The 13670-nt window shown below is 26.4% G+C and overlaps 1 protein-coding gene across 1 annotated transcript in view; it reads left to right on the top strand.

Annotated features, from left to right (window-relative positions):
* The window catches only part of LOC109601030 (metabotropic glutamate receptor 2), a 235979-nt gene that overhangs the window by 152033 nt on the left and 70276 nt on the right, over positions 1–13670 (top strand). The window contains exon 3 of the mRNA XM_049967446.1: positions 6961–7131. Coding sequence (XP_049823403.1) covers positions 6961–7131 — 171 coding nt within the window. The remainder of the gene's footprint in view (positions 1–6960; positions 7132–13670) is intronic.

Here is a 13670-nt window from a genome sequence, read left to right as displayed (position 1 = left end):
ACATTTGTCCCAAAATTTCTTGGGACATTTAGTTTTTAAGTGATAAACTTTCTTTGGTGTTATCAAATGTCAGTTTGTCTCATTTAGAGACTAAATGGATCTTGCTGCTTAGTTGACTTGCTTCTTCCCAAAATTTTTCCCAAAATTTTTTGGGACATTCAGTTTTTAAGTGATAACACAAACTTCGGCTTCTATACATTCCGTGTGTGAGTTGGTGTGGCAACATTTTTATCCACAGCAATAAAATATCGTGTGCAAACTTCTGTCTGACTCTCGAATGTCGGGGGACAAGATGTTGGGGGCAGCAGATGCGTCCCCATAAGCTAAATACAGCAGTTTATTATCGGTTCAACGTGACACTAAATTATTGGTTAATATCTCGGTTACAAATTCCTGCTCTCGGATAACACAAAGCCATACAACTGGTTTCTATGACGATAATCATCGGAGCAAGTGAAATATGGATTATAGATGTTAACAGTCTGTCAAGCTCCGGTGACATTTCGTCATTCGCCTGAGAAATGATTTATTAAACAATTAATTTGTAAACGGACTGAGTTTGGTCATGTGACTTTATTACAACGTGCTTACAACTGGAAAAATTCAATTAGTTACAGATAAGTATCAATAAATGTTGAAGTTTTCTTCCAAGTATCCATATAAACATAATTACAACGTACTTTTATGAGGTTTTTGTTTAAGAATAGTGACGCAACTAAGCAATTTCCATAAGTGCTTCGATAAAATTCCAACCGCATAAAACTTCACTACATAAATTACAATGTATTCGAAAAACTATATAGCTTCTTGCATAAACTTTACTACAAAGAGGTATTATCGTAAAACGTGTAATTCTCCAAATCCATCTTCATTAAAATTCGACTACAATATCTATGACACAGACACAATAAAGGGACATTTAATCTTCTTAAACGAGATACATACGTTTCCTGTGTGAGTCCATAACACAATGATAGAAAGAAACAATCTAAATCTAAACGCATTAGTTCATTTTCGATTCGAGTGGTAACCACTAAATTATTGGTTAATATCTCGGTTACAAATTTCTACTGCGGGATTATACAGAACCATATAACTAATTCCAATGATGGGGATTATCAAAAGCAAATGAAATATGGATTATAGATGCTAATAACCCATCATGTATTCGTGGAGTTTCCCCATTTAGCCCCTGAAAGATTTTAATTAATTAAAAACCTGGAAAACAGATTAATTTGTAGTAAGAAAGGTCAATGTTCTATTTAAGGGCTTAATGAATCTCGTTGTTTAGCTCAGCTTTGTTCTAAATTTTCTTTGTCACATTCAAATTTTAAGCTGACGTTCTCCCAATAATTATTTCTAAATGAGTTTAATTAAATAAAAATCTTGTAAACACAGTAATTTGTTGGTCAGTTTGTCTCATTTAGGGACTAGGTTGATCTTGCTGCATAGTTAACTTGTTTCTTCACAAGATTTGTCCCAAAATTTCTTGGGACATTCAGTTTTTAAGTGAGTAACTTTCTTTGCTGTTATCAAATGTCAATTTGTCTCATTTAGAGACTAAATGGATCTTGCTGCTTAGTTGATTTGTTTCTTCCAAAGATTTGTCCCAAAATTTTTTGGGATATTCAGTTTTTAAGTGATAAACTTCTTTGCTGTGACTTTTACTGAGTTATTACAGGAACAAATCCATTAATCAAAATAGGTATCTTCTTCCTCCCAATAGTTAACATGTTTTTTCCTAAAATTAGTCCCAAAATTTCTTGGTACATTTAGTTTTTAAGTGATAACTTTCTTTGCTGTTATCCTATGTCAGTTTGTCCCATTTAGACACTAAATGGATCTTACTGCTTAGTTAACTTGTTTCTTCCCAAGATTTGTCCCAATATTTTTTGGGACATTCAGTTTTTAAGTGATAAATTTCTTTGCTGTGACTTTCACTGAATTATTACAGGAACAAATCCATTAATCAAAATAGGTATCTTCTTCCTCCCAATAGTTAACTTGTTTCTCTTTAAAATTTGTCCCAAAATTTCTTGGGACATTTAGTTTTTAAGTTTCTTTACTACATGGAATTCTTATTTCCATTATTTCTAAATAGTTCAGAGGTTCTTACATATCCATTTATTATATACAATGTGAATATTCTTGTTTCCAATAATTACAACATTATTTTATTAGAGATTATTTATTAGAAATTAGAGATACAACTAAGCAATTTTCATAAGTGTTTCTATAAAATAACCAACAACAATATAAAACACAGTACATAACATTTGAAAAACTATTTGGCTTCTTGTATAATCTTTATTATAAAAGGTATTACCGTAAAAAGATTATCTTCATTAAAACTTGACTATAATTTCTATAACACAGACACAATAAAAGAAAATTTAATGTTCTGAAACGAGACATGGTGCTGTTTAGATATTTAGGTTGTTGACTAAAACTTTTATGTTCAAATATTGAAAACCTAAACTCATTAATGAAAAATTTAACTCGATTATAAATTTCTAACCATTCAGTTGGTGTGTTTTATGATGATTATGAAAGCAACTGATGATTATGAAATGAACTGATTTATATTTTTGAGATAATAGCTTCGAAGAGTCATAATTCATTCTCATAAAAATCAAAAAACTTTACTTTTATGTTTAGTTTTTAAATGTAAAAAGCTTAAGTGTGGAACAAAATCAATCAATTCAAGTATCAATCAAGGTGGAAGTTCCCAATTTAACCACATAATTACAACACCTTTTATGCCTTTTTGTTTAAGCACAACTAAGCAATTAGAGTAAGTGCTACAATAAAACTCTACACACTACATTAATGGCACCACCTTTTTGCATAAACTTTACTACAAAAAGAGGTATTATCGTAAAAAAGAGTGTAATACTGAAAATCTTCATTAAAACTCGACTACAATTCCTATGACAGAGTCGCAATAAAGGAAAATTTAATCTTCTTAAACGAGACAATGTACATCTTTTGTTTGATGGTAATTTTGGATGCTTAAGGACATTGTTGTCCCTTTCACATATTCAGACAGGCAAGAGCTTCCATAACAACAATTAAATAGTATAATAAGGGAAGGAAAGCATTTAGCATTATCCAAGTACATGCTTTGTGTTAAAATTTCTGTGTGTCATGTGTCTGAAACTAAAATGCAGTAGTTTATATCAATTCAATGAGACACTGAATTATTGTTTAATATCTCGTTTACACATTCCTACTCCGGGATATATGCTGGCTGTCCATCATGTTTTTGTGACGTTTTGCCTCTGAAATGGTTTATTAAATATAAAACTTCTTTGTCCATTTTACTTCCAATTTCCTACAATGACAAGTATCAATAAATATTGTTTCCAAAGTAACCATAAACATAATTACAACGTTCTTTTATGACGAGTTTCAATTAGCAACTTACAACGTAAAATTACAAAAGCATAAAACTTCACTGCAACACATTACAATGTATTTGCTTCTTGCATAAACTTTACTACAAGGAAGTAATAGTCTGAGTTCTTCTTCATTAAAACTCCACTACAAATTCTATGACACCTTAAACCAGTCAGTTTATATTTTTGCTCTTGTAGTAATGCTGATGTTCAAGTACATCGTCGACTCATTCACATGTGATGGCCATTAGAAGCTTCCCCAACGACAAATAAAAGGGTGTAATAAGAATAAGATGGCCAATTTAATTTGTTGGTTGATAAATTCTGAATTAAACTAACAATAAGTTTCTTAGAAGCTTAAATATGGATTAAACGTTAACTACTCATTTCATATTTCATCATTTTGCCTCTGGAAAGCTGAAAAATGTCAATGAATTGACTTATATTGTAGATGAAGTAGTATTAAAGCATTATAATCAATTCTATTTAATGTCATAGTGGAGTTGGTTGTCAACTTAACTTTTATGGCCAATTAGAATACATATCTTACTTTAAGGCAACAAGGTCAGCAACAATTTATGTACATAATGAGGTAACTATCCAACATTATCAATCAAAACTTCATTATATATCTAAAACTGAAATTCGGTAGTTTAATATCGATTCAATAAGACCCTAAATTATTGGTTATTATATCGGTTACAAATAACTACTCTCGGATTATACAAAGGTTTATAGGATGATGCTTATCAAAGCAAATGAAATATTGATTACAGATGATAATAACCCAATTTTAAAGGGATTTTTATTACGAGTTCAATGCCATCATTGAGTTAAAGAGTATTCCATTTAGTTGACAAAAAACATTTGTTGTATTTAGTTTTTAAGAGATTAATTTCCATAAGAAAAACAAAACATATACGAAAAGGTAGACAGTTTCATACACAAAATTGATTTCAAACATGCATTACCTTAAAGAGTGTATCCATCTTCATAAAAACTTGACTACAAATTGTATGACAAAGACTGAACAAAGAGAATTTTATTAATCTTCTTAACAAGACAATATATTACTCCATTACATCGTTGTCTCTTTCACATGTGCAGACAATTAAAAGCTTCCTTAGCAACGATTAAGATAATAAGAATAGAAAGGCATTCTCCAGGAACACGCTTTGTATTACAACTTCTTCACGACACATAACTAAAACCTAAACGCAGTAGTTTATTATCAATTCAATGAGACATTAAATTATATCTCAGCTCTTACTCTCAGATTATACAAAGCCTCACAACTGGCTCCTGTGATGATTATCAAAGCAAGTGTAATATATATAATAGACGTAAAGAGACGTGTATGTATTCGTGGCATTTCGCCATTTTAACTTTGCATAAAAAGTTATAGGGACTTATCTATTGTTCCTTCATTGGTGTCAAAGAGCTAAAATATATTTATTGATAAACGTGCTACATTTATTTGCCAAGTTAATTTCTTTGACTTTACTCCAAAATATCTTTTTTAGTTAATTACAATTATTAATAAATGTAGAATTAGGTTAAGTTAGGTTAGGTCCTCCTTGTTTTTAGATAGATTTATTTGTATTATAAGTTAATGTCGTTGATTTTATTCCAAAATATATTTCTTATATTATATTTTTTTAATATTAAGCTTTAATTATATAAAATAGACATTAATAATTGTTGGGTTAGGTTAAGTTGTTCTTAATTGCATGTACATTTATTTGACGGGTTAATTTCTTTAATTTTACTCCAAAAATCTTTTTAATATTCAATTTTTTTATATAAACCTTTAGTTAGTTAAAAATGGCATCAATAAATGTTGGGTTAGGTTAAGTTAGGTTAGGTCCATCTTGTTTTTAAATAGATTTATTTGTAATATAAGTTAATGTCGTTGATTTTATTCCAAAATATATTTCTTATATTATATTTTTTTTAATATTAAGCTTTAATTATATAAAATAGACATTAAAAATTTTTTGGGTTAGGTTAAGTTGTTCTTAATTGCAGGTACATTTATTTGACGGGTTAATTTCTTTAATTTTACTCCAAAAATCTTTTTAATATTGAATTTTTTATATAAACCTTTAGTTATTTAAAATTGGCATCAATAAATGTTGGGCTAGGTTAAGTTAGGTTAGGTCTTTCTTATTTTTAAATAGATTTATTTGTATTATAAGTTAATTTCGTTGATTTTATTCCAAAATATATTTCTTATATTATATTTTTTTAATATTAAGCTTTAATTATATAAAATTGACATTAATAATTGTTGGGTTAGGTTAAGTTAAGTGTTCCTAAGTGTAGGTAAACTTATTTGACAAGTTAATTTCTTTAATTCAACTTCAAAATTCTTTATAATATTCAATTTTTTAATGTAATCTTTTAGTTAGTTAGTTAAAATTGTTGAGTCAGATTAAGTTAGGTTAGGTTCTCTTGCTTGCACCTAATTACAGCGTTCTATTATGCCGTTTTGTGTAAGAAATAAAGACGCAACTAAGCAATTAGCATAAGTGCTTCGTTAAAATTCCAACCGCTTATAAATTACATTGTATTCAAAGAAACTATCAAGTTTCTTGCATAAACTTTACTACAAAGAGGTATTGTCGTAAAAAGTGTGTAATTCTCGGAATCCATCTTCATTAAAACTCGACTACATTATCAATAAAAAGGACATAATGAAGGAAAAGTTAATCTTCTTAAACGAGGCAATAAAGGTATATTTCTGACAAAACAACAATTAAATTGGTCACATATTCTGGCGACATAGGTTTTGTATTAAAACTTCTGTATGTCATACATCACAACTTTAAAATTGTGCACGTGAAAGTTGCATAAATAAAATGTCGAGACGTTCCAAACTTATAAATCATATGACGTCAATGTTCAGTACTATTTTTCGCTTAGCTGCTTTGCATGATATATATTTTATTGGAAGACGTATGTGCTTTCGAATGTAACATGAGGAATATGTCATACTAACTCGACTTTTTGAGCCGTAATAGTAAGACAGTAATCAGCAGTAACAATAAAACACAGTCCCCCCAACATCCCAAAAACAAAACACTACATAAAGCAAACGCAGCTCGTGTGTGAAACATCCGAATTCAATCTAAAAGAATCAAAATTTGTGTAAGGTGAGCCGAGACAGTAGATAAAATTCGTTACAACAATGTTGCGAGGCGCTTATCTGAAATTTCCTGCTCCCGCACGCAATCTTTTGTAACTGTGCAGCGTTTTTTCCCCCGGCCCCATTATCCCGCCAGCCACTCGACGTAAAGTGTGTAATGAGCTTTTCGAAAATAGAGGGACGTGTAATACTTGAATAAATATGGCACGGGTTTAATTTATGGCGCCGTCGAAATTACGTCCTCCTTTTTCCCCCTTTTATGGGCCCAAGATTTTTTTCTTGTGGACGTTTATTTTATGCGAGAAATGAAATCGTATTAATGACACAATCAGTCCATATTTCATCCATCGTTGCCGCCATAATATCAATAACTGTGTTTCGTTTTGTGATTAATGATTCACGTTCCTTTCGCAGGTTTCGTTCTTCTCGACCAGTCCGGAGTTGAGCAACAAACAGCGTTTTGAATATTTCACCAGGACGATTCCTTCTGATCATTATCAAGTGAAGGCGATGGTCGATATCGTCAGGATGTTGGAGTGGAGCTACGTGTCCATTATTTATGAAGAGTCAAATTATGGGATAAAGGTACGATAAATTATCCAGGCCAGAAAATTGATTGATAGTTTTTGGTGCCTCAAAACAAAAAAAACTGATTTAGGATCTCTTTAATGAGTTGCTTTCAAATATGTATATCGAAGTTCAGACTACTGTAGTTGAATTTAATTCTGATAAAAGTTACAATTTACTGCTTTAAGATATTTTTACCTCTGTAAGTTTAAAAACTATAGTTATTAACTTTAGAATGTAAAGTTAAGATTAAATGTTAAAATTATTCCGACAAGGAACTTTTAAAATTTGTTTGAAGCAATATTTTTCAGACTTTCCAGTTGAAATACAGTATTAATTATTAAGCAACTAAGAAGTTTTCTGGATTAAGAAGCTTAAATTAAAACTTTTATTAGTACAATGGCTTTGTAAAAAAATGCAAATCCTCCATTTAGTAAAAAGAAAAATATATCAAATCTTGAGCAACAATTAGACGTAATAGAAATTTGAGAAATAAGGAATACATTTATGATAATAATATAAAAAACCTTAATTAAATAAGTTTAAAGTATAAAACTATATTAATTATAATAGTTTATTTTATAAAGACACTTAATACTACGTTGTACCTTGTCCAAATGTCCAGTGTACCATTTTTGACATAGGGGAATACCCGGCGAATGTCATCGGTAAGCAACATGGGTTGCCTACCTGTGAGGATGACTGATACTATAACAGAAATCAACGAATTATTTCTTCGTTTTAGTACCAGAAAACAGAAAACTAATGTATGATATTTTTAAAATGCTGATTTCTGTTCAAATTTTGTTTATCACTCCAGATTTTGAGATGCTGGTTATCTGAATTTGCTTTTGATCACGACATAAGTAAAAAATAAAGATATCTTTTGAAGGTAAAATAGAAATTTCACACCTGTAATTAAAATTCATTTAGCCATATGTATCTAGAATTGCCCATTAACAATCTTATAGCAGACATGAGCCTCCCTAACAAGTCTGTCGAATTAATTGCAGCCAGATTAATTCACAAACTAGATCTGACAAATGGAATCTAATGCCTATTTTGGATTTTACATTCAAGATTTATAAATTTTGTACATGTAATTGTTTAAAATTTGATTAAGACACTTAATACTACGATTTACTTTGACCAAATGTCCGGCGTACCATTGTTGACATAGGGGAATACCCGGCGAATGTCATCGGTATGCAACCCAAGTTGCGTACCTGTGAGGATGATTGATAAAATAACAAAAACCAACGATTTATTTCTTTTTTTTTATTTAATGTAAATATAAAAAATAGTGTTATATCTAATTTAAATAATACAAAAAAATAATATATTTAATTTTAAATAAAAAAATCTGAACAAAATATAATTTAAGTAAAAAAATAATATATTTAAGTTAAAATAAAAAAACAAAAACAATAAAATACTTAATTTAAATTAGTTTAAAAATTGTTGGCATTAACATGAATGTTCCCCTTATCTATTAAAATTATTTACCCCTTTAAGATATTTTTGCCTCTGTGACAAATTATATAGGCCTAAAACTAGGGTGTAGAATTTTGTCATACTGCCATATTTGCAGTTTCCTTGTTTCAAGCATAATTTAATTTGGGCCGTGTAAATAATTCGGTGTTGTTGGTACGTGTCGTTAGAATGTCGCACAGCCGGGGCGAGTTTCAATGTTTGCTCTGACAAATTGGGTGGAATTCTAACCGATTCGGGGGACATTGGATTTGACGGGGACGGATAATTTTATGCGTTAATTTGATCAGGGGAGTTCTTTCGACGTTCTCCTCTTTGGTGATTTGTTTCTCTCAACATGTATGACCTGGATAATTTTTATCATATTTTCGAAACAAAATTTAACTAAGCAAGTACAAAAAAAATATAATAAAAACTATTAGAAGAAAAAAAATGTAATTTTAGTGTAAAAGTTTTAATTAGAAACTTCTGCTTCAAATGAGGGAAAACCGAGGGTGACAATATTGAAAGTAATAAATAAAAATTCTGAACTTTTGTATGTGTAATACCCAATGTAAGAAAATTTCATTAAACTGAACATACCCTTTATATTAAACATTCTTTTCCATTGAAGTAAGCCCCAAAAATGAAGTAAAAATCTAATACACATGTAGAAAATCTCTTTAAACTTACTGGAATTTAAATTAGAAGTCAATTTTATTTAGTACTTTTCGGCAATTACTTATTTTATTATATTATTCTATTTTTTATATTATAAAATCTTCCAAAGGTGGTAATTTTAAATTCCACACTTACAGTTGTGCCAATATAATATATAATATTTAATTGACTGTACTAATTAGTAAGAATGTATTTCATAAAGTTTGTTTAATCAATTGAATTTATAAAATAAATGTTCATTCTGATAGAAATATTGTAAAATAACGAACACCCACCCAATTTATACAATTTTAATTTTCAGTAAAATATTATTTTCTAATTCATCACTAATTAACGACGATTCATTTCCTGGAACAGTAAATATTGTTCAATCAATTAAAATTGTAAAATAATTGTTTATTTCGTTAAAAATTAAATTTTAAACAGCATAACAGAATATAGAAATTAAATTTGTACAATTTCAAATGCAGAAAATATAGTTATTTCAGTAACATATATATTTAATTAATTCTAATTAACAAACACGCATTTCCTGGAACAATAAATATTGTTCAGTCAATTAGACCTGTAAAATAATTATTAATTCTGACTGTTACTTCATAAAATGACAAAAAATTAATTTAATTAATTATTAATAAAATATTAATCTATATATAAATTATTTGTGTAATTAAAATAAATTGAAGTTGTCAGACATCGGAAATTTGTTATTAAAATTATTTATATTATATGTCTATATTAATATGCTTATTTAAAAAAGTAGATAAATAATATTTCGTAATATTTTTTTGACATCAACATAATTCGTTTAATGTTTTAATTAAAATTTTGTAAATGCAACTATAATACATATATTAAAAGCCTTTGAAATTCTACTGAAATTCGAATCGATATTAGTTAATTAATGGTTGAATTACTAATACTAAATCAGAAAATTATTCATTTTAAATTGTGAATTTACTATTTATATTAATCAAATGAAATTTTCTAATTAACAGTGATATTTTAACAACAAATGCACAAAATGGAACTATAAAATAAGCTATGAAAATTCAAAAAAACAAAATATTTAATTTAAATTAAAAAAAAAACAATATATGTATTATAATTTAAAATTACATATATTTATATTAATATTAAATTTAAAATATTAATATAAATATATGCAATATTTAATTTAAATTAAAAAAATATAATAATATATTTAATATAAAAATAAAAAAACAATATTGTATTTAATTTAAAAAATACAAAAAATTAATATATTTAATTTAAAGTAAAAAAAAATCAGCATAATATTTAATTTAAATCAATTTTAATAAAAAAAAATAATATAATTAATTTAAAATTAAAAAAAAATATGCATTTAATTTAAAAATATAAAAAAATAAAATGTTCAATATAATAAAACTAATTTGAAAATAATAAAACAATAAAATTAATATATATATATATATATATATATATATATATATATATATATATATATATATATATATATAAATATTTGATTTAAATTAAAGAAATAATATATTTAATTCGAACGTAAAAAGAACGTAATTTAAATAATAATAAAAATTAAATATATTAATTTTAATTTAAAATAAAAAAATCTGTATAAAATTTAATTTAAATTAAAAAAAATAATATATTAATAATTAAATATTAATCATTTAAAATTTAAAAAACAATAAATTGTTTAATTTAAATTAAAAAATAATATATTAGAATTTAAAAAAAAAAAACATAAAAAACAAAATATTTAAATTAAAAAATAACAATAAATTTAATTTAAAATTAAAAAAAAAAGAAAAATCAGAATTAAATTTAATTTAAATTAATACTTAATTTAACATTAAATTAAATAAAAAAAATAATAAATAAATATATATTTTTTTAATTATAAATTAAACAAAAATTATTATATTTCATTTATAATTTAAAAAACAATAAAATTTTTAGTTTAAATTAATATATATATATATATATATATATATATATATATATATATATATATATATATATATATATATTAAATATAAGAATTAAAAAAAAAATAATAAACAATAAAATTTTTATTTTAAAGTAATTTAAATAAATAATAATAAAAATAATTAATATATTTAATTTATAATTAAAATTAATTTTATTAATAATTAATTCTCAATTACAATAAAATGATACTGTCAAATATAATGACTTAAGTAATGTCACTTAAATGTTATCGTTCTTAATTGATTAAAAAAGAAAGTAATTTAATAATTTAAATTTCGATGGGTGACATTTAAGGTGGAAAATATATCCCTCAGACATTTTATTTGTTTAGCCACATATAATAAAAAGGAAAATCAGTTCAATATATTTTCCTACTTTTCTTATGGCACTGCTTATAGTTTCATAAACGGGATAACCAGAGAAGACCTGGAAACGACGGGGAATCCGCCAGTGCCTCCGGAACAATCAGTTGAGAGCGTCTCCTCTCCACACACGACCAAAGTGTGATACATCGTATCCTTTTTATTTTCACTCATAAAAATAAATGAAACAATCTGCTTCGGAAATGCTTTCAATATCGAAGTGTCGTTTTATCTGAAACCGGAGTAATCAGCACCGGAACACGCCACGTATTAATTCCACCCCCCACAACAATTTTTTTACAGCCACGACAGATCGGCGGCCTTAATTAAATACCGGGCGATGGGAAAAAAATGTCGGAAACTTCGATACAACGTTCGGGACCGGATTAATGGGGAATCAATTCGACTGCTAATGAAGTCTAATACAAAGGACGAAGCCTTTACTCCCAGTTTCAATTGCAGCACCAATAATTACCGGTTCTAATCCAATTTCGTTCCCGTTTCGATCATTTCGAACGGATTCTTGTGCTCAGGTGTCGCCATTTGCTTATGCGATAATTAACTTGTATTGTGCCATATTAGCAATTCAGCCGTTAATTAACTTGTATCGAGGCGGGTTTCAATTCAATTTCTAAGGGTTTTATCCCGCTTAATAGGTCTGAACTTAATATTTAAATTATGAAATTAAATGACAAAAATATACAAGTCAAAATTTAGTTTTTTTTGACCTCTCTTTATACATATATATGTATATAAAAGCTTATCCAGACGTGAAAGTTCTCGAATATAATACATTATCAGACAGTTTTTTGGTCGAACAATCGAATAAATCAAATTTATTTGAGCTACAGCCTCAATTTTTTGCCCCTGAGAATTAAGCCAGGTAGTTTATTAAGCACATGCTCGAGTAGAACGTTCATTAGTCCGCCGAAAGAAAATCTGTAAGACGTGTTCGAGCCAGTTTCGTCGAGAACAAATAACAAACTGTCGGAGAGCGGCGAAGAAAATTAATTTATAATTTAAATTGGCAAAAGTTTAAATCGATTTTGTTGTGGAAATTGGATTTTTAGTTTAATATTCATTCAGATTTTACACTATTAATAACAAAAACTTAAAAAATATATAATTGCATTTTAATTCGTTTGGAATAATTTTCAGAGATTTGTCTTAAATTTTACTGGCTAACTGAAAAATTATTCATATAATGCCTGTTTTTCAGTTTATTTCAAAATATATTATATTTATTATTGTTGGTAGAACTGAAAAGTTAAAGGTATAAATCTGTTTTTCATTTTTATTAAATTTATTCTCATTATTATCAGAATAAATATTTTGTTTGGACGAGTTATTTAATAATTATATTTTTATAACTTTATTAATTATTTTTAACAATATTTTACGCCTTTTTTTTCTATATTTATCAATTATTTTATTCGTATTTAAATTAATTTATTTTCAGTAACTGAAAAGTTACAGTTATAAGTCTGTTTTTCATTTTTATTAAATTTATTCTCATTATTATCAGAATAAATATTTTATTTGGACAAATTATATAATAATTATATTTTAATATATTTATTAATTATTTGTAATAATATTTTACGTCAATTTTTTTCAATATTTATCAATTATTTTATTCGTATTTAAATTAATTTATTCTCAGTAACTGAAAAGTTAAAGTTATAAGTCTGTTTTTCATTTTTATTAAATTTATTCTCATTATTATCAAAATAAATATTTTGTTTGGACAAGTTATTTAATAATTATATTTTTATAAATTTATTAATTATTTTTAATAATATTTTACGTCAATTTTTTTCAATATTTATCAATTATTTTATTCGTATTTATATTAGTTTATTCTCACTAACTGAAAAGTTAAAGGTATAAATCTGTTTTTCATTTTTATTAAATTTATTCTCATTATTATCAGATAAATATTTTGTTTGGACAAGTTATTTAATAATTATATTTTTTTAAATTTATTAATTATTTTTAATAATATTTTACGTCAATTTTTTTCAATATTTATCAATTATTTTATTCGTA

The sequence above is a fragment of the Aethina tumida genome, chromosome 5 (genome assembly GCF_024364675.1).
Source record: "Aethina tumida isolate Nest 87 chromosome 5, icAetTumi1.1, whole genome shotgun sequence".
NCBI lineage: Eukaryota > Metazoa > Arthropoda > Insecta > Coleoptera > Nitidulidae > Aethina > Aethina tumida.
The sequence above is the reverse complement of the archived record's forward strand: the minus strand, read 5'-3'. Positions and strand labels throughout refer to the sequence as shown.